Genomic DNA, 22767 nt, shown 5'->3' on the forward strand with positions numbered 1-22767 from the left:
CCTTTTCAGAGATCAACCACCACACGCCAACGTAGCATGAAGACCCACCCACCGCCACCCAGGGTCAATCTGCGGCCCACTCGGCCAACAAACCATCAAGCGCAAAAGTGCCTTTTTATCGACCGCAGCAAAAAACCTCGCAGGAAAATCTTTCTAGCGTCAATTTTCCACATGGTATCATTCCGTGCTAGCAGCCCCCGTTCCACGAGTCGGGTTCCATCTTGCCACCCTGCGATTCCAGCGTGCATTGGCAAACCATTTCGCTCGGGTGGGTGGATATAATTCGGCCACCAATCCAACATCTCCACCGGTTTTTCGTTCGGTGCGCTCCGGTTGAATGATTCATTTCCATGAAATCGAATTTTCACTTAAAAAGGAAAAGCGATAAAAGCGAACGGATCGAATTGGGAAGCAGCATTGACACCAGTCGGTCGTGGGTTGGTTTTGCGAAGAGAAAAGGTCGCAAAAAAAACATGGCAAAGAGCAATACCATTGATACGGTAAAGTGGTGTGGAACGGGCAAGTGAATCGACATTTCTTGGATAACGGGGAGGTTTTTTCTTCCATCCTAAACAGCTGACCGTGCACCGATGTGCCAGTTGGAAGGATTTTCGAGTGTACCAGAAATCAGCAGGTCAACCGGTGCAGTGCTGTCGGGTGCATTCTAACCCATGCCAACACCGTTCCGAGGCTAGAAAGCAGACAAGGTCAGTCTGCACGTAGCGAAGCATTATGGCTTTTTTCCCCTCGATTCGTTTCGAAAGCCATCCCAGCTGCACCGAGGGAGCAGCAAATGCAAACGGAAACCTTGATAAGAGGTTTAATTTAGATGACGTGACCAATCCAATATCGTTAAGGACTGTGTGGGTGTTAAAAGGGATCCGTTTTTCGGAGATGGTTTGGCGTGCGGGACATGCAGACGGTCAATAGGGGGCAACAAATCTTTGCGGACTTCACTTGGCGAACAAGCACGCCGTGCTGGTTGTGGCACGGAATGGAACGAAATTAAACCACATAATTCAAAAATTAAGCTGTCAAAGATTACTCCAAACCCATCACCGGTCCGTATGGCTTTTGCTATTTGGATTGTGACATGACATGACTATCACTTATTGGGTTGAGAATGGGGAAAACTGACGCTTTATTGTGCATGAAACCATGATTACTTCAGTTTGTTAGAAATCTTATAATTATACCTGTGTTATTGTTGCTTTTTCAGTTTTTATTTTGTTATTTTATTGACTTTTGTTACAGTGCGTAACATAACTATAAGGCAACTTGTTTTTGGATCATGAAAATTTACGTTGAAAAGAAATTATTCCACCGATCTTCAAACAATCAAAACAATAGTTTGGAAATATTTCAACGAAACGAGAACGTCTCGTTCCATGAATTTCTATTATCCATCTTCAATGCTCACAGTGTGTAAGGTTTTGATGCAGACTGGATCTTTGAATCACATCGTCATTTTAAAGTCGAGCCCTATAGCTATGTTCTCATGATGAAGTAATTAAGAGTTGTTTTGGCTGGTCAGTACATATCGTCACACTGTTGCCTAAAGGAGTCACGTCTAGTAATACACCTAGATCATCAGTACTTGTAGCAGCACCTGACCATTATTTACGTGCGAGATCAAAACAGACAAAGATACATGTTCGTTGAATTCTTTACCACCTTTTAAACATTAATGTTACGGATGTGCTCTACAACCTTGATTTGCAAAGCTAGTGCCGCATAGTTATGTGACGCACTGTAAATATAATTTAATGCTTTTAAACGCCTGATTGACCTTCAGTTTCTTAAATATACTTTTAACCCTGTTTGCCTATAATTTGGTGAGTGAAAAGCTTTTTGAAACCAAGTCACACAACAAGGCAAAGAAAAGGTGCTTGCAATCATCCAATTATGTTGATAATATTTGTCATGCGGATTAAAATAACGGTCGTCTCAGTAGCGCAAAGCTACCAAGTAAAGCTTTCAGTCATAGGAAAGTGCCGTTCCCCGTTTGGCTTCGTACGCTTTGTAAAACGCTAAAGTCCGATATAAAACGCCAATAGCCACATAAAAGAGCCGATAAAAAGAAGGGAGACAAAAATCTCACCAGCGCCCTAGAGGCAACAGCTGGAAGTGAAGGAAATAAAAAAAAATACAAGCACACACATACGTATCCTTTTGCTTAAATACGACCCCCAAATCCAATGGCAAAGAGCTGGGACGTAATCTATAAAAATGAGAAAGGAAAAATAAATCCTACCATCATTCCTGCGCGGTGCTTCCCATTTCCCTCAGCCACCACGTGCATTTGCGAAGTTTTATCTCGATTGCCATAATATTCGCCAGATAAATAAGGGGAAAAATGTTAAATCATCGAAATTGCAGTTATTGCGGACGATAAAAACGCGCTGGTCGTCCCGCTGTCGCTTTTTCGAGGGACATTCGAGCGAGTGAAAGAGCACTCACAATGCATAGAACACCCAGAAGCACGTGTGTGGTTCTGGTCCTTTTTTTTTTTGTTTAGGTTGCCCCTTTGCACGAGACAACGATCATCGTTCGGGTGGGCAATGGCACACATCACGAACACAACACGCACGGCGTGCACGGAGATGGATGCATTAGACATTAGAAGTGCATTGGAAAGAGAGGACTTTACCTGTTATGAGTGTTTCTTTCTCTCTCTTTTTAACTCTCTGTATCTCTCTCGCTTTTCCTTTGGAAATATTTTGGGAACGGATGTGGACGATTTTCTCCACCGTGAAATGGTGCAAAGGAAAGGATACCGACGGCAGCGATGGGCAAGAGGAAGCTCCAATTCTCGACGCCGCTAAGGTCAGAAAGTGCAACCGACTGCAGTATAAAATGGTGGCATGTGGCCGTGTATACGTATGCGCGGCAGGGAGTGTGTGTGTGTGTGTTGTACGTGTGCTTCGTAAGCTTTTGTGTGCTGGTATTTGGTGCCCCGTACAGACGAAGACAACTTCAATAAAAAGCCATAATTTTTGCCCCAAACTCTTCGCTTTCCTGTCCGGTGGTGGCGAGGTTGGCGCTTTGTATGGGTGCCAACAAACGGTTGCAACGGAGCGCCGTTTTGCAGCATCCAGAGGTTCGGCTGTTTCGTCTGCCATTCGTTGGAAGTTTAATGGGTGCGTTCGGTACGCAACGGGGTAGGAACAGTGCATTGGGTGGTTGGCCTTTGCCCAACAGTGCCTAGTAAGGCAGGCGGTGAACCGGTGGGTGGAAAAATGAGACAACAGACGCTCCTGCTGATGATCGTCATGATGAGATACGGGCGTAGCGTAAACGATAAAAGGGTGTTGAGTGATTGTGCGGAGCAGCCATGTAAGCGCTTAAAAGTGTACGAAATTCGTTATCGGTGAATGTGAAGGGGCGATTTGTTTTATACTTTTTTTGTGAGACAGGTTTTGGCTATTTGTTGAGTTAAAATTTGGTAAGCAATAAAACAACACACCGGACGAGATATAGAACAGCACCCTTTTAGAAAATTGATTACAAGGATTTATACACTGTGTTTTGTCTTTACATTCTATGAGTTAAAGATGAAGTATCATCATTCGTGCACTCTGTAAATAATATTCAACAGTAGAACGTCGATTACCTGGGGTTTGTCAGTTACATACAAACCCCAGGTAATGCCTGCTGGATTATCCGTGACCTTAATCTGACTCCAAATCCACTTCACTGAACAATTATCTGTGAAATATTTGATTATGTCTCAAGTCTCTTGTGGTTCATTGACGACGTTCCAAGTAATGTTGAATGGTTACATTCTTCAAATATAAATATTGATTGTACATGACTGAAGATGTGACTGTTCTGACTCAATTCCGGCTATTAGACAATACTTAATGCTTACCAATATTTAATGTCTAGGTATTTTTTTTTTTTTTTGTAAGGACAACGGAATCAATTCGTCACAACAAACATAATTAACAAATTTCAAACAGTTTGTTTTCCTAAAAACTCCATTCCTAGAACCTTAGATGTTCTTACCACATTGCATTAATGGATAGCAGCTCGGGACGCAAAATACACAACCGTTTTTGCGCATTTCGTTACGCACGAGCAGCCGCACTAGGTTGCGTGTTGCCGATCGCAAACACTTCCACCCTCCCGTTCCATTTTTCCACCGCTTTGACCTTGACATCGTGTCCGAGGATTACGGCATTAGTTACCGCCGGCGCCTACAAAATTCCATCACGAACAATCGTGCATCAATTATTGATGGAAGTGAAAACAAGCGCCGCACAGGACGGTGCGACTCGGCAAGGGCAGTGAATACCCAGTTAGCGCCTTTCGTCCGCCATCTTGAGCGAGGCGGGACGAACAAGCGAATGAATAAATAAACCATTCCGTCGAGAATTTCGGCAGTGCCTCCCGGTGCTCCCGGTGCTCACGGTGGCCAAATATTTTAAACTACTCCACTCTCGACACGGTACGAAACCCAGCGAGGCTCCAGCGAACCATCGCCAAAGACGATTATGTAGCGTGCTGGGCTCTTCATCTGCTTCACTGTCTGCTAAGCGGCAAGTGTAACAGTACCGATGAGGTGTCTGTTAAGAGGACGTGCTGGTTACGTTGTTGTAGCAGAGCTCCTCTTGTGTGCTTGCGGCTCATCTCCCCGGCAAGGCACGAGGTGACTTCCCGCGCGAGGAATATTATTTCGGTGTTTTGTGTTGTGCTTCAGTGGCGGTCCTGGCGCGACTTACTTACTCACTCACCTGCGCCATGGATGGCTTCGGTAGGTACCGTCACCGGAGCTAAATCCCAAATCATGCTCACTTTTATTTCACTTTAACATTCATTCCCAGGTCGTTTCGAGTTTTTCGGAAGCATTGGCCCGGGATTCCCGAGGCGGACGGTGCCAGAGCCATAAAATTTGTTAGTTTAAAGGCTTTTTGGCAGCGAACCAGAAGCGTTTATGCATTTATGCATGCAGTCAGTTTAATGGAAACCTGCAGCGTAACGAGTCGGGCAGTGTAGCTAGTGGCAGTCCGTGGCAGGGAAAACGACGAACCAACCAAGCACCAACCAACGAACCGTACCGACGGTGGATGTTTTTCGAAGCGTTTTTTTTTTGTTGTTGCTGTTGTGGGCTCTTGCATTTTTCCCCCCTTTCTGGCTGTCCCATTTTCCGGCGCAGCAACTGCACCAACTTCCGGCAACGGGTGCACCGGTGGAAATTTTTGCCCCAAAACCGTACCGGACTGTTTATCATAACTACTTCATTGTAGCGCCGTGACAAACTATCCGCCAGTAAGCTTTGCCAGGCCGGAGGGGGAAAAGAAAAACAAATGCCGGGAAAAACGTGCACACACGTGGCACACTGCTACCCAGCCGGTCGTGTGTTTGGCAAAATGTACCGTGCAACAACCACTACTAACAGAGCAAAAACGGACGTTGCTTTTTTGCATGTTGCTTAGGAGTTAAAAATATGGAGTGAACAATCCGTAAAAGTCTTTCATCGGGCTGCGAGTTGCCGTTATGCTGTTGATTTTTTAAATTATTATACTTCGGCAGCTGCAGTGGCTTTGGCTAGCAGTGAATGATAGGATGGTGCTTATCCACTCTCACCATAGGAGTAGGTTGATCCTTTTCCTTTTCATTTTGCTCCAACCGTTGGCAATTTTTGTTTCGCTTGGAATGGCTGTAGACTGTGTTTGATTGCCTTCAGTGGAGGGTTTTGTTGGTGTTTACAATGTGCAATGTCGTTGATAGAAAGAAACTTTTGATTCAATGCTGTATTTTCTAAAGCTGTTTAACTACCCTGGAGTTTTCATTTAAACATATTCAAACGTACGATCATAACATTTACTGTAAGCCTATAAAATATTATTTCTGAATGCTAAAAGATACTGGAGTGACTTAAATTTTGTTTGAATTATATTCGCATTGATCATTCAAAACATAAATCTCAAAGAAAAGAAAATAGTCCACAGAAAGACGCAATGTCGAAGTTGCCAGTACAATGTTTATTTTTTGTTTATGGAGAACGTAAATCACACGGCCTTCCCACGAACTTCTTCGTCGATTTGAAAGTTGCTCTGAATTCTGGATAAAACTAAGATGACACTTATATCTCGATTTTATTTGTTAGATCTTACTGCCCTAGTCGGACCTTGTTTACTTTAAGGAATGGTTCAGGTCATTCTCCAGAACATTGATAATTTTTTAAATGCCATATTGTTTATATTCGATAGACACAAAGTGCGTCACGATTGATTATTTCTTCTGTGTAATAATAAATATTCAAAGAGGACTAATCGTTACTAAATTTGCCTAATGAAAAATCGCAAAATTGAGTTATGTTTTTCAATGCCTACTTTATTTAAAAAAAAAACCAGCATCACGTCAGCTGTCACCACCGGCAAAACACAATTGTCAGTCTATTAACAAGGACATTCAGGGTGTGATCACATTGCAGTCACCGTCACACGAGCGTATTTGCTCTTTCCCTCCGCCTAGCCATTTCAAACCACACTAGAAACCTTCCCACACAGTACGTCACATTCCATCTAAAAAGGAACACTTTCCACCGTGAATATCATTATTCGATTAAATGCTCCACTATAATGGCGGCGATCGTTCGTTTCTATCTGCTCGCAAAACTGGAATGCTGATATACCATTTTTTGCCTATATTTTCTGTCTCCCTACTATACTGGCTCGACGTCGAAAAAAACCCGAATCCGATAGTTGCAGGTGAATTCCATATTCCCAGCACGTCCAACCATCAGTGCCACCCCTACCGGCATTCCATCCCGCAACGGACGGACGACATTGACTTACTTGTGCAAATACGGCTCCTTCGTACACCGTGGTGAAAGGAACCGGTAGAAAATCCATACTATCCCATAATCTCTTTTGCGGCAGTCGATTATCTCAGGGACATCGATAAAGTAAATTATAGTACAACCAGTTCATGACCAACTTACTAATAATGCTTCTGCATAGCTTCAAGTGTACTTGGACAATTTTCTACTCGAGCGAGGTTGTGTGTTTTGTATTCGCTTCGAAACGAAAAAAGCAAGTCTCCTACATCTCTTTTCTTCGTTCGAAAAGCTCGCACCGGGATCTCCGCTGCGATAATGCATGTGATCATCAAAAGTGTTTTAACCGCATAAAACCATTATGTTGTGCTTCTTTTTTTTCTTTTTAAAAAAGGAGTTTTGAAACGAGAATTGGAACCGAGGCTTAACGCCAAAAAACTTACCAACCAGTAAGTAAAGTGCCGAGATGCCACAATTCCAAAGGGGAGTCTGCAGCCCCATCCTGGCATCAACCAATTACCATACCCCACTGGCAGTTGTGACGGGGCTTTGGTCATAAATCCAGAAAACTAGGAAAACCAATTAAGTCGAAAAAGCATAATTCATCGTATGTAGCAACATTTATTTTTCGAGCATAAAATTCATTACCAGGAAAAAGGGTGCCAGGTGTGCCAGGGTAAGGCCCAGCCCCATGTTGACTTCCAAGCAGGAAAAACTTTACCAGGCGACTTCAGCAATGGGACTGACATGGCAACGCTCGGACATTCGCCACACACTTTGCGGGACGCTTAGGGCATATCTAATTGGAGGAACCGAAACATGGTGGTTTTAAAATATAGATCGAACCAGTGCAGGGTGTGTATTACGTGCCATTTCCTGGAAGCTGTTAGCTCCCAGCGTTCCAACCGGCAACCTGAAATGTGGCGCTGAAAGAAAAAAAAAATAGTAAGTCAGCGAATAATATATTGGCGGACAGCAAATGGACCGATGAGCCGGTGTGCTTAATGAGTGTAGCATTTGGTCAGCAGTTGGATGTGGTCCCAGTTTAAGCTTCTTTTTTTTCAATGTATGTGTGTTATGAGTACAAGCTGAATCGGGCACGAATGGGAGCAGTATTTCTATCGTCTGACCACAAAGACCCTTTGAATTTGCGCATGTTTAGCTGGAAAGGTTTAAGCGTGAGGTTCAGCACGGCAGGATTTATGGCCATATTATGGATTTATAATAGACCAAAAATTATTTGAATCAGTTTCCACAGTTTCGGGCTTTCGTTCGGTTCCCCTTCCCGACCCTGCGGTCGGAGGTGTGATTCGGGAAAGAAAATTGTGCATGACTAGGATTTAGATACATTAGAGCATTATATGGGAGCGTCAGCTTAACCGGCGTACCTCCGAGTTCCTGGTACATGTGTGACATGCTGAAGGATTATGCGAATTTATGGTCCCAGTGGTTTGATTTCGGACCTATCGACCGCAACGGGCCCTGTGATGATGGCTAGCTGTTCCAAATGTGTATAACACGGAGTATCTCACCATTCGATCGGTAGCGTAGTAATTGAAATGCAAAATCATTAGCACATCCGTTAATGACCTGTGTTGGGCTTGTCGTTGAACCAGCTAGCTTTTGCGGACGGCTTAGCAAAACACTGCTCTTTATGCTAATTACAAAAAAGCCATGCCTATCTGACCCGAAAATGGTTGTTGGAGCGTAGATGTAACATTTATCACCAGCGGCTAGCCTAGTGCACGTTAGTTGTGATATGAGATCAAAAGGAGTACAGTTGGATAAGGATTCAGATGGCTGTCTAATATTTATGGATTTGGTCGGAGTTTTGGGCAGCAAGAAATTTTTTTATTGCGTCCACATATGGCAAGCTAATCGAATGTAATGAAAGTAAGTAAATGGTTATAAAAAGCTTACCATTCCCAAAGTTCTCGTAAAGAAAAGTACGCAATTAAAATGTAACTTCTTCAAACTCCAATACGATAGAGGATCCAATTCTGGATTAACTTCTGGAATGAAGAAATTTCGCAACGAGATATTAACCGCAACCATTTCAAATGGAAGAATAATCCTGCCGATTCGAACTTTTACCGCTCGCAATCATAAATTCTACGTCCCGTCCGGCAAGTCGGGTGGCCGGCAAGTTGCGTTGACAAGGTACCGGCACCGACGGTACACACTCCCGACGATTGTAAGGCACAATAAAATTATAACTTTTATCATTAAAGTTGAGTTTTTAATTAGCGTACACAGGCGGTCGAAGGTGTTGCACAGTCCGGGGTGTGGAATCAGAACCATCCATCCCTTGTTTTGGGTTGTCCATCCAGGGGTGCCATAAATCCGGCCCCGTAACCAAGCTCGTACGTTTCCATCCATGCACTGCACCCCGCTCACCGGCGACGCCACGACGAGCAAAACTTTAATTGGAAAATTTTCGGATTGAGTGACAATTATATCGCTGTCGGGTGAAATTGAGCACGAATTCATTCTGGTGTATCGTCGTAGTCGGGCGTACACGGGCTATATATGGCCGAATAGGGGGGGTGTTTGAGTGTGTGCTTGTTGTATGATATGGTTCGGAGTCATAACTTTCCAACTCGCAGCGCGTTGTGCTCATGAGTTGGTATGATTTATTAATGAATTTTCTAATGTTTCAACGAACCATTCCTCGTTTCACAAAAAAACCAACGGTTCGTTGTGTCCGGTGCTGCTAATTACTTTTCTTTGTAGAAACTATTTTTGTTTCATATCAATAATAAATTTATTGAAATAAAACATGAACTAATTTCAATGCACCAAAACACCACAGTACAAAACAAACTCTCGCGTCGTTCAACACACGAGGTTTTCAGGCTTTTATGAAACTTTCCAGTTAAAGTCAAACATATGGCACAAGGTGAAACCAATCTTTTAAAACTCGTTCCCGTTGCGGACTTTGTTTTCTCAAATGAACCTGATGAATGAATGTATACCGCCCTCGAGAATTTTGCAAAGCCCAACGTGCTCGCTTCACTGCTTCGAACGCTTGCACACCAAAACAAAACCAGGTGAAAATCATGATGGCCGTTAGAGACTTCCCCCCCCGTCCACAAAGGGCAATTAATTACGTGCCCTCTTTTCCGTGGCTTAAAGAAGAAAATTATTTCGGAAATTCGAACCACACACTACCCAGAAGTGCATGCCAAGTTCATGCCTGCAATAAATACGCCCCATACGCTTTCGCTGTATATGTATATATATATAGCCTAGCTGGGTTGTACGGGTAGTTTCGCTTCGTGCAAGCATTGGTTTGTTGCGCATTGCACCCAGCGAGTGTGAAAGCTTGATCGATTGCAGAGGGCAAACCCTGTTCGTGCCATTCCGTGGTACGGGATGTCTTTACAACGCCTCCAGGAGGAAACTCAAGCCGAAGAGTTTTTCGATTGGCGTGGTATCGATAGCTGCACCATGTGGACGAGAAATTATTGGCCGATAGAACAGATTGCAAAAGTTTTGATTATAAAAAAAAGACTCACACAAACAAAAGAAACAAGTATGGCGAGACAGAACATAAACTTCAACGGACAAATAGGAAGATGTTGTAGTCGGAGTTCAAGGAGGATTTTTTTCATAAAAATGGTTGTTGCTGAGACAAAGCGCCTTAAATTGAATTCATAGCATGGTTGAACTCCTTAATTTGAGAAAAGATGCTTTGTCCAACATTCATTCAATGTCGATTTTCTGTCAACTGTCACTAGCGTGTTGCATGTGAAAAATAATGCTCTATGAAAAGTCAAAGTAGTGAATATACTGTGTCGAAATATATTCTTGACATTGCCGAGTGATGTTTAAAGGGTCAATTGATTTCGTCGTTGTATTGATATTCGCAAGCATCCCATATGGTCGACATCTTCAGAATGCTTTCGAATCGATTCATCCTTAGCTGAACAAATCTATTTCCTTTGCGTTAGTAATTCCATAATGTCTTAGTTCTTCAGGAGATGAGTCTTCCATGTGCTCTATCAGCAACAGTTTTGTGTAAATGTTAACTATTCCCATGCCTACTCTGTTGTCCAGCGCTTCTGGCTCTTGTTAAATTGGTCTGCGCAGCTTCTGAATCGGGTCATTCGTAATCGGATCAAAACCTCTTTCATGTTCGATTTAGGGTCCCATTTGACAAAATCGCTTTCGAATTAAAAAACAGTTTTCAAAAACTAATTACCAAATCCAAATAGATAAAGGTTTACCGATCGCTTTTTGGTTTATTTCAGTTGCTCAAACTTATTCGCCAAAGATGCTGCTTAAAAAGTCGTTTATAAAACTATTCCTTTGTAACGTATCTACACCTCGAGTTTGGACCGTTGCCCCTCCCGTTTCAAGAAGCTCGATTCAGACGCGAACTACCAAACTCCACGGCCGACTTCCACGGTTCATCCTCGGACGACTGATCGAAATAGTACGCGGTCTGTGCATTACGCTGCCGTATCACTGCCGATAGTTTGTCTGCACTGATAGCGCGTAGACACCAGTACAGCTCATCTGCCACTTGACACCGTTCGAGTTCGCTGGCCGCCACCTCAAACCCGCTGAAATCTCGCACAATCTCCGCAACCTGTGCAAAGCGTGGAAATGGAGTCAATGTTTATGTTTTGAAATGAGCCAGAGTCCGTAACTTACATTCACCGTACCCTCCTCGGTGACCCAACGGAATCCGTGCAGTATGCAGTCTACCGCAGTTCGATTGGGACAGCGGCGTTGTTCCTCCTCCGACCACACAAAACCGTACCGCTTCTCGCAGTAGTCCATAAAGGGCTGTCCGATCTGTTTGACGCGCGGTCCCAGCTGTTTGTACGTGATCAGGATCTTGCGTAAGTCACCGTGGAAGATGTCCAGTATGTGCTCCTGATGTACGGCGTAGAATGGTGCGTACTTCGCGAAAACGGTTGAACATTCACTGTCGGGCAGTTCGCCCGCTAGCAACCGGTTTGCGTCGTCGTAGAGTTGCTGGAGGTCGGCCGAGCTTGGATCCTCGTGGAATGCACGCGCCTGCTGCTCGAACCGTTCCGGCACGAATTGGCGCCGGGCAGGGTCATACAGCCGCAGATCCTCGCTGACGCACTTGACGTAGCATTGGCTCTCGGGCGATTGGTCCGGCTGCCACATGACCCAGCGGATTTTCATCTCAATGCTGGCGGACGAATCGTTGAGGCAACGCACGTACGCGTACAGCGTTTGCTCCGGAGTTCGGGGTTGCCATCCGGGTGTGGTAGCTGCTGCAGAACGCGCCAGCGGGCAGTCCGGTTCGAGCGGGTTCCCACCAACCGCAGACGCTAGCAACAGTGCCAAACCGAAGGTAATAACACCATCTAACGCGCACGTCACCATCGTACCGTTGCCGTACGGGTCTTCGATTGCATCTGATCACTCGAACGGTCTGAATGTGACTGACAGTACTCTTGAATCCAACGGGCCAGCCCAACCGTCCTAATGTTCCCGCGGGATTACCCCCGAGGAGCTTATCGGAACGATCCCCTCTGCACGAACGTTTCTAGAGAATAACAACAAGCTCCGTTGCTCTCGTCGCCCTTTCAATGGAACTACCTTCTGCCCATGCATGATTAAGTCTAATCTTTGCGACTGCGAGACGACGAATATGGATGCTCTGATTCTATGGTACAAATAGCAAAAAAAAAAAACCCCTTCAACGAACCAAAGCTTCCGCTTCCCGTACATGCACGAGCTCTTGCTCTGGTGCTCTCCAGCCCTGCTTTGGAATAACGACCCGAAGAACTTCACCGTACCGTACAATCCACTGTGTGATTGACTGATGCCGGTGCGGAAATGCCGGTGCCGCGAACAGCGATTGCATTCGTGTCCAGACTTTCTTTCACACAGCGCTGCTCCTCCGGTGCCGCTGGACGACGCTAGCGTGTGCTGATAAAGACACACAATCTGTTTGTTTTGCTTACCGCAGCGTTTCGATGCGGCTCGTGAACAGTCGACTGATCGTTCATGCGATGATTGGGAAGCTCGTACTGGGGGACCACCGCCTAAGCGGACAAAGTAGAGTGCATAAACATATAAATCAATGGCATCACCAGTGCCACGAGCAAACAGCCACACACACACACACACACACACACACACATTGTGAACCCAATCGTCAGCAGGCGGGCATTAAATTTTCAACCACCCAAACCCCAATCAACTCGCACGGAGCCGATCCAGAGCGCCGGGCACATGATGCACGGATCAGTCGGCCGGGTAATCTGAAAGTGATGCACTTTCGAACACAAACACGTACGGTGGGATTTGAAAATTTCTATAACACTGCTCTCGGTTGGCAGTCGGAGAAAGCGGCTTGCATAAAACCGGGATCGGGCCTCCCGTACGGTTTCGGGTTTTTTGAGTGTCGTTCATCATCGGCCAAGTATGATGGTGGACAAATGTGTGTTTGGAAAATGTGGCACGATGATTGATGAGATGATTGTTGGCGATGGAAGTGTGCTGCGTCGGGTCTGGCGGTGGCATCATCGCACGGGTTGCAGCTCGATGAAGCGTATTTGTGTCATGTACGGAGAAAGTGACTAAGTTTGGTGAGGAGCGATCATAAGTTTCTATATTATCTGTGGGGACGAGTAGACCTACAGCCATATGCGAGAAACGAATCTTTCTTGTGGGCTTGAGTCGAAACAGGACCGTTTAATTAAAAGCAAAGAGATTAATCATCTTTAAGACTTTACACTGATTAATCGAATTATCGTTCGAACTTGTTCAATGTCAGATTTATTGGCGAATGTTAGTGATATATTGGAAATTATAGTGGATGATCATTGAAATGCCATCTTTGGCTGGCTTAGTGTCTATTGTTGTGTTCCCAGAGAAATAAGACCACCATTTTTTATCATGTCCTTCAATGGCATGACACATATAGTAAGTCGTTAAGCCAAGAGAAATAGAAGAATTACAGATTTCGATGTCTTGATAATTTACAGAATTGTGGTTAAAAATTTAGATCAACTCTCAAACACAACCCAGAGTTGCAGAGCTGCATAACAGTTTCACACCTAATTGTGTTTTTTTGTTATTGAACTTTATTAAAAATAATTATAAGAGCTACTGTACTCACCTGTACTGCGGTAAACGTCTCCATTTTAATGAATAATTAAGAATTACTTATGACTATGCCAGTCTCGCCGGAAACCGAATTACGATTCCAACCACCAAAGCTCTCTGGGACATCTCCCCAAAAGGCGGCAAGAATTTCCAACCATTAAACACAACCGCTAACGACAAGGCAAGGACCCCAATGAATCCCTGGACGATTGCTGATATTCGTCCTTTTTCTAATGATCCACAACTCGGGTCTCCGAACAGAGCCAACGCCAACGATACGCTGGATGGACACGAAAGTGGCAAAACACATAATTCCTAGGCCCTCGAAACCCGTAGAGTTTACTTTTATTACCTTCTTTTGTACTGCTCTGTCTCGAACAGAGATACACTAAGAACATGCACACACACACACACACACACATACACGTAATTTACCCGCTGTGATGTTGTAGAAGTGGTCAGCCCTAAAATCGGAACGTACATCATGGCCGGCCTTTGCCCGGGCAGCAGCATCCAGCGTGTGGTCATTAGAATAAATTTACATTTAACTTTCCTCGAGCGTGAGCGTGAACTTCCACTCCGTGTAGGCCTCGAATGGCCCAAAATGCCATGAACGGGGCTGAAGGTGAAAAACTTTGCCGGTACGAAACCCCCTCCCCAAACCCCACACCGGGCGCACGGACACATGCAAATGTACGAAGGGGAAGCTCGCTAAGCCCGCCCGTAGGTCTTCGCATACCCACACAAAGCGAAAAGAAACATCCATGGAGAGTAATGAGAGTCTAATGGGCTTTGGAGCCGTTCCAGTCCGGATGCCGGAGCCGGCGCTCCCCAAGAAAACGAACGGTGGGCTTACAAAAAAAAAACGTCGGAAAGGTGGAGTAGTAATCGTATTATTAGATTGATGATTGCCCAGCATCGGGTACACCCTGCACGCCGGTGATGTGCTTTTTGAGGCTGCGAAGTGGCAAAACTTTTCCACTCCTGCTGCAGGACACCGAAGCATGGCTTAAAAGCATTATGAGTTATTTATGACGAGAGGAAATTGATTCCTTCCTTCGGCCGGCCGGTAGCAAAGGCTCACCGATCGGCTTCGTTCTCACCGTAACCGGGGAGACCTCCTGCACCTCCTTCGGCATGAAGTGCAGCCCGCACATTCCACAAATGAATACCGGCATGTACTCGATAGTGCCTGGCGCAAGCCTGACTCTTCACCGTAGCGCTTACAAGAGCACCCCAAAAAAAAAAAAGAAATCACTGACAAGCGCCTCCGACGCCCATCAAATGTGCTTCAGCTGCGATTCGAGCTCGAGCACCAGCACCAAAAAACCCCCCCGAGAAGGCCAAGTTAAACAGATTGTTTACGGGAAACTCTTTTGGCTTAATTGAAATTTATAAAACTTTCCTCCTCCGGCGTTGCTCCGGCGTGACCGGATCTCCGCCGGGTACGGGTGCTTGAAAGCGTTCCGTACTGGCAAATGGAATCTTTGAATAAATTAATTTGGAATGGTCAAAGTCTCCGCAGTAGCGTTTGAAAATTCCATCGCCCGGTCGGCGAAACTGGTGGTCAGCTGCAACTATTTAGCTGCAATATTCCACCACTCCGCACCCATCGTGGCACTGTTCACCGCAAGCAAAATGGTCGAAATTTTGTTTATAATTTGTAGACAAAACTCTTTTACAGTCAGCTTCCCGAAGGATCTATTCTATGACACAGAGGGTGCCGGCTCATGCATCCCACCTAAAAACGAATGTCCATGGTGGTGCAGGAAGCGGGTGCTTGAAAGCATAATGAAAAACTCGCAAAAACCTCCATCTCGAGTGTACTCGCTGGCAGCTGAGCTTGCCAGCATCTCGAGCTCTAATCCCAGAATAGTTTTTCGTGTTTCCATCCATCGGTGGGGGAGAGCCGTTGCCTTGCCGCTTCCCGCAAATAAACCGGCGCGATCGCTTTACCTTTTCGTGGGAACCCATTTATTCAACAACACTTCAAATCTGAACAACTATTCATCTACCTTCAACTACCCGTTTTTTGGCGCATTACCACCCCATTCCCCATCCACGGGTAACCGGTGGCTAGATCCAGCACAAACTTTCCGATTATTCTTGATAGCTTTAAAAGCGCACATAAATTGTGAAACTTTTTTCGTTTCCGTCCCATTCAACTGATGGTGGGGGGTTTGGGAATATGAATATTAAATTACAGATAATTACTCAACAGTATGGCAAAGTTTCATCATTTATTCAGTTGAAAGGACATCGGCTAATAAGTGTAATAAGTGTCTGTCAACTTTGCTTACCGTCATAGTGTTTAATTTGAGAACTGTGCATTTTTTAATTGCATTCGGTATTTGTAGTTATTACTATTTCTGGGAAGTTTTACTCTGTTGGCAACATGCTGCTCAGAAATGGTTAGGAAGCTTTTTTTTAAATAACCCAACCTGGTGATGCATTTGCTTCAGTAAAACACTGTGTCGGGACAAAATCCCATCCGGACCATTCGCCCGAATCAAGGACTAAATATACGCTACGACTACGGGGGCGAATATGGGGCAAAATATGGGCGAATATGGGGCGAAATATATCAATTTTAAAGTAACAAATAGTTTTTTTTTACTTTTTACTGGCAACACGTTTGTTCGAAAATATATTCAGGATAATATCTGTTATTAGTATTAATTATAATTTTATTACTTATTTTGAATATTTCTTATTTTTTAAATACTTTTTTTCGTGTATTAAAAATGTTTTCTGATTTTCTTACATACTACTTACAGTAGTTTACAAATCGTGAATGCGTTAATATAATAATGATGTTTTTCTTTTACATGCATTGGGGTTTTAAATGGCGGAAGTTTGTTTTTGTGACAACCAATCGTTGATCTTAGAAATTTCACTATGTCGCAGTAGATGCCTCCATTATTCTGCTTCAAATTTGACGTATTTTCCTTTAAATCTTTTGGATTTTTCGCCGTTTCATGCTACATCAACAATAATTTACAAGCATTGTAACCTCACACATAACGTGTATTTTGATAAATAAGTGTTCTTCATACCATAATCACCACCAGCCAGCATTAGTTGCGCCATTCAAAGCTTCAGCGCTACGAAAAAGCATGTATTCTTATGCTAAATACTCTCACAAAGCCACCACTTAAGGTTGCATTTCAAAAGAAACAAAATTTACCCACACCCACATCTTAAACGCGTGCCTCCTCTCTAACCTCAATCCGTTTCGTAGTTTAGTCAAGCGAGCTCCACGGAAGGAGCGAGTTTTCTAAAAGCGATTATCAACTTTCAGCGCAACAAAAACATACAACAACTACCACCGTAGGCCATTGTTCACAGGTTTGCTTGACGTTTATGTTTGCCGTCCTAACGCGCCGGCTGCGGGCCTTGGTCTATCATTAGGGAAAGCGTAAATGCCGAACGCGCGTCCCATAATGCATCATCATCCGTCGTTCAACCGTCGTCTTGCGGGTTGCGCGTTGGCGGTTAACAAAAACAACAGCACTGAAGGGCTGGGGACGATTTGCAGGCTGCAAAGGTTTGCGGCTTTTGCGTTTTGCAGCGAACTGCGTTTTTCGGTTTTCGCAAAGATTACATACGGTCGCACCGAAAGGTTGAGGTCCTTTACGCGTTAGGGTAAAGAAAGCTTGGCACCCAAGGAAGTGGTTTTTAGTAATGATGCCCTTAGTGTTGAATGCGCTCGGGACCTTCGGGAGGTACGCGCGGACTGCTAGGAAAACACCCGCAAAGGTGTGTAGCACTACGCCTCTTACGCTCCATTTCACCACGGTGTGTGTGTGTGTGTGTGTGTGTGTGTGTGTGTGTGTGTGTGTGTGCACACAACACAACAAATTGCGTCGTTGGGAAAAAACGGATTTCTTACGCGCTTGCGGAACTCATGCTGAAGAAGAGGAAATCTAATTATGCAACACACCGAGTGCAACACACTTCAAAGTGCATCCGACATTTGGTGAACGCACTAAACGTCTAGCACATTCCGTCGAACGCTTGCTGCTTATCAGCAATCTTATGCGCTGCCACACATGCAGGCGAAATCGAAAGAAAGGCACGCGGTCCACTCGCACACATTTACTCACCTTAAAACCAACGGACGTCTGTATCAGACGAAAAAAAAAACGGGATGCGCAGTCAACTGCAGCTGAGACCCGATTGCAATTGCACCCACCGAGTTCTTGCCCTTCTTCCTGCTTTTTTTTTTACTTTCACGTCTTTATACGCTATGCATATGCAAACACATTTACCCAGCAAGCGTTAACGGTTGAAGTGGTTTTGGGAGGGAGTGTTTGAATTGCAGGACGAGCTCAGTTCGTTTTACATTCGTGCTGCAGTTGCTTCGGTTTTTACCCCCCTAAAAACCATATCTTTTCGTGCAGTGGCATAAAAAGTCATAAAATTAATTCGTGCTTAGTGTCGGGTTATTTCTTTAACGTGTTTTTTTCTTCGCTTCCCCCAATGGCCAACAAAGCATACGGCGAGAGTTTTAAGCATCAGATACAGAACTTTGAGCCCGTCTGTATATATTCCTGTGTGCGCATGGATGTAATGTGTAGCGGGCAGTGCTCGGTTAGCGGGGGTTAGCTTTTTCGCTCGGGTAAGCAGCCCTTCCAGCCGGTAGCCGTCAAGTGCATAAGAAATATGCAATAAATTGGTGAGAACGCATGCAGCTAGGGTTGCGCCGAGTGCCAGGTCGGGACCGAGATTTTCCACCCGATATGCTGAATTACGTACGTAGTCAACCGCACGCCATTACTAAACGTGCCCTCACGCTATTCGGCTAATGGGTCGGAGTCGGAAAAGGTAAGAGCCTGGTGCGCTCCGGTTTCAAAGCTCTGGCTGAGCAAGTCCCCTCGGGTGGGTGGATCCTTACCGTTTTTAAGCGCTGGAAATGGCATGATGGATAGAAGAAAAAAGTATGAGGGGTTCGTGTATGTGTGTGTGAGAGAGAAATTTTACTTTTATGTTGCGCACGGGAGCGAAAATCTTACGTCCCTTGAGGGAGTTTTTAGAACCAATGGGTGCAAATTACAAGGATAGCCCGAAAGGTGTTAAAATATTGGACCAAGAACTCTGAGCTAGATACAAATTGAGTTGAATGAGTTTGCCTATGGACAATTTGTGTGTAACTTGGAAGACTTACCTGAATAATCTTGATTATTATAACGAGGTTTTTTATATTTCGTGATGCAATATAATGTATATTTATTTTGATGCTTACGATCAAAGTAAGAACAATATCTTGGCAATCTTAAAATTCACAATCAATATTAAAATTAAATGTTATTAAGGCAATATCACAGTTCACTAAAACAATTCATACAAGTTAAGCGTCCTTTAAACGCCAACACCATTTGTTTCACATTGCAAAACAATGATTTTCTCACTACTAGTAACACTGCAAAATTTGCAGTTTTTTCATAAAGGATATTTTTATTTAAATGTTAACTTATATTCATAAAAAGTTAATGCTTATATATAACCATACTTATGAAACCGTCGTCAAACACCATAGTTCAGTTGAAGAGAATTTACAATAAGATAATGTCCACAGCTTGTAGAATGCAATGTGCTACAAAATCCGTCAATTTGTCATGCATCAATCAACGTGCTAACCCGAAAATAGCACTAGACAGCTTGATTTAACGATCGCATCAATATTTCTCCTCCTTTCTTCGAGCCAGTAACAGTAACGATCTGCACAAAGTAACCGGGCCCTATTTATGCACTGGGCCACAATTCGTACCGACTTCAACTTTGATTTCGTTAATGCGCTGCATGATAGTGAGGATAAAAAGAGCATACACCAACACACAGAGCGCCCGAAACGGAACGCGATACAGCAAAGGTTCGTCCACCGGGTGCCATTGTTCGTGCAATCGTAAATGCAAATCGCGCTGGGTGCACACGGTCGCGCAGGGTTTGGTAAAACGAAAAAAAAAAAAACGAGGGCAAGTTTATTTCCATTTGGCATTGGCCTTGCGACTGATTTTCCCGTGAGTGATTCCATTCGGACGGTGGAGTGCATTGTTAACTTCGGCGGGACAGAAGCGGGTTGAAGTGGGCCAATTATACTAACGCTGTACCAACAGCATATTATCCTCCAAAGCGTTGGAACGGTTTTGCTTGTCGATTCTTCTTTCGCGCAGCCAAGAAAGCTGGCTACGGTGCAGGTTTAAAAGCTTAACTCCACCACTGTCGAAGCGTAACAATGAAGCTTCGAAGCGAAAAAGACAGCGTGTTGTTTTTCTTTCTTTCTTTTTTTTTCGTGCCATCTAATGCACCCCAGCTGAAGGGTGTGGCCCCGGTCGGTGCCAAGCATTGCCAGCAACGCCAATCGGACGTAGAATTAATTGAATCATTTGAATTTTAATTTGAAATTTAAATTAATTGAAATTGATTGCGAGCTATTGTAGGGCGGGGGACCAAAACCAGCTTGTCCGCCCGTGTGCAGTGTTCGGACGCGGGAAATGGGACAATGCATTCTGGATCGGGGATCGGACGCTGAAATAGGGCACACACAGCAGTGAGGCTTGCCTCATGCATAACTGCATTTAGTGGATTTGCTAGTTGATTGTGCCCGACTGCTGATGTTTGACACAGTGATGCGGTGATGCATTTATCATCGTCGTTTCCGGGTGGTTTTTTGTATGCATGCCTAACAATGCAATGATTCTACGAAAATAAAATCCCTAAAAAATACCTTCCCATCATTTGATCCCTTTGGTTTTGCCTTCGCTGCCCGCTGGGTATTCGAGAACGGATGCTATTCTGTGTATGTTTTTTTTTTGTAATAAAAAATATCGTTACCCTGCCTTAAAACGGACCGACCGGACAGATGAACTACAACTAAAACCATCAAATTTGTTAGGGAAATATGAAGGATAACAACTACAACAAAATATTCAACTGCAACGTATGCAAAACAGTAGCCCTCTATTGCCTTCATGGGCGAATAACGATGATGCCGAACATGGAACAAACAAACCGAACAGAGCAGAAAAAAAATAAGAACGACAAGTGTATGCTAAATCCAAATGAAAGCTAGCAGTGCTTCGCTTAGAAATTTGCTAACTACCACGGAACGGAAAATATCACTCCACTGAAGATAAAAAAAATTGCTATGAAACCGATCGATTCTCATGACGCCAGCAGTTTCATTGTACCAATGCAAGCAATGAATCTTCAGCACAGAAGTACCCAATTGTTAGCCGGGGTTTTCTGTTTTTTATTTTGAAATTTTGGATTTGGATTCCGGAATTCGCTTGTTATGCGAAACTGAATGATCGGAGTGAATTTGTGAATTTAACAGCGTAAGCGTGTATGGTGCATTGAATTGCCGTTTTGCAGGAAATGGAGCTCAAATAGCATGAATTTAATAAGGATGCTTTACAATGCAGTGCTTTGTACTATTTTTATTTGTAACGCACGTTGGACTATTTTGCTGTCGTGCAAATGCATGACACACCTGTTCATAGAGGGCTTTTGAAGACTCATAAATATCTATGTATTCATAAACTTTCTAAGGCTCATGAGTTTTTAGACTTTGCTATAAAGTTACAAATATAAATCAACTTAAGTTTTACATTGCTTTAGCTACTGGTGATTCAGTCTATACAATTTATGGCTTTCAGTAATTACAGGGTCGAAAAGGAAAATCATAAATACGTCGTAGATTCATAAACTTTTTAAGATTTATGAATTCATTAAGAAGACTGTAGACCCCTGTAAGACTTCACGAACTGGAAATATTCATCAAAGCTTCTTTGTAAATTCATAATGATTACTCTACCTTAAAAATTTTGGAAGCTCAACTGTTATTTAATCATCTGGTTTTTCGGTTTAATTCAGCTAGTAGCAGCATTGTACTGACATAATTTTCATAATTTATTACATTTTTAAGGGAATATCTAAACATTCAGACGGTTTATTTGTGACCAGAATGCTGATTGACTTCATTCAATCCTTTCAATCAACAGTTGATTAAACTAATTATAAAATCACTTTTGAAGTAAAGATTTTGTTATACAGTGTTAACACATTGCTTTTAAGATCATGAATTTCAACTTTTTTACGAATTATTTAAGTATTTAGTTCGTTGATTTACGTTCAGTATTTAGTTCGTTAATCTTAGTTTTGGATTTTTTAATATTTCGATACTAATTTTAAAAGATTCTTCAAGTTATACAAGCCACTGCTTCTGTACCTTTGCTAGACGAACCGATTTTTTAATATTTCGATACTAATTTCAAAAGTTTCTTCAAGCTATACAAGCCGCTGCTTCTATACCTTCGCTAGACGAACCGTTTATTTGACCGAATTCTCGAACGATTATGAAATAAGGCAAATAAATGTTGGAAGCCGAAGACGACGGTAAGCTTTTAAGGCACATGTCAACAAAATGCTTTACTATCCAAATACAAAGCCCGGCTGCTGCTTATTTGTGTATGTAATAAATTCCCAGCGGTGATGTTCGATGATGTTGTCGCTCGCAGGCGCCGTTGATGAAATGGGATTTCCTGTCCTGTGAGACGGCACACGATACCCACGATGGCATGCACAGCGTCGGTATGGTGCGCGATAAACATGAAACCGGTTCAGGCTGAATGAATTTCCACTTTATGATGGGTCTGTCTCGGTCATGAAGCAACGCCACACTCTTTGTCAGCCAGTTCAAGTTTCTTCCTCGTGACGGAAGACATATCCGAGCTGTGCTGTATCTGCCCTTATGTCTCCGTGTGTATGCATTGTCTAAAACTGCGTGCGTGCCATTCCTGTGTCGTCCTTATCGACACGCACACATGCCCAAGTGCTAGTGGGGGAATGAGTGGAAAAATGAAAAACTTTCAACCGTACCAATT

General features: G+C 43.7%; 1 protein-coding gene across 1 annotated transcript; it reads right to left on the reverse strand.

Moving 5' to 3' along the window:
- Positions 1-11141: 11141 nt before the first annotated feature.
- LOC128716213 (37 kDa salivary gland allergen Aed a 2-like) lies at positions 11142-12151 on the reverse strand. Its single transcript, XM_053811133.1, has 2 exons — positions 11444-12151; positions 11142-11378 (listed from the first exon to the last, which is right to left on the reverse strand). Exons 1-2 carry the CDS (start codon positions 12149-12151, stop codon positions 11142-11144), a joined length of 945 nt encoding a protein of 314 aa, XP_053667108.1.
- Positions 12152-22767: the final 10616 nt, after the last annotated feature.

This window comes from Anopheles marshallii, chromosome 3 (genome assembly GCF_943734725.1).
Source record: "Anopheles marshallii chromosome 3, idAnoMarsDA_429_01, whole genome shotgun sequence".
NCBI classification, from domain to species: Eukaryota; Metazoa; Arthropoda; class Insecta; order Diptera; family Culicidae; genus Anopheles; species Anopheles marshallii.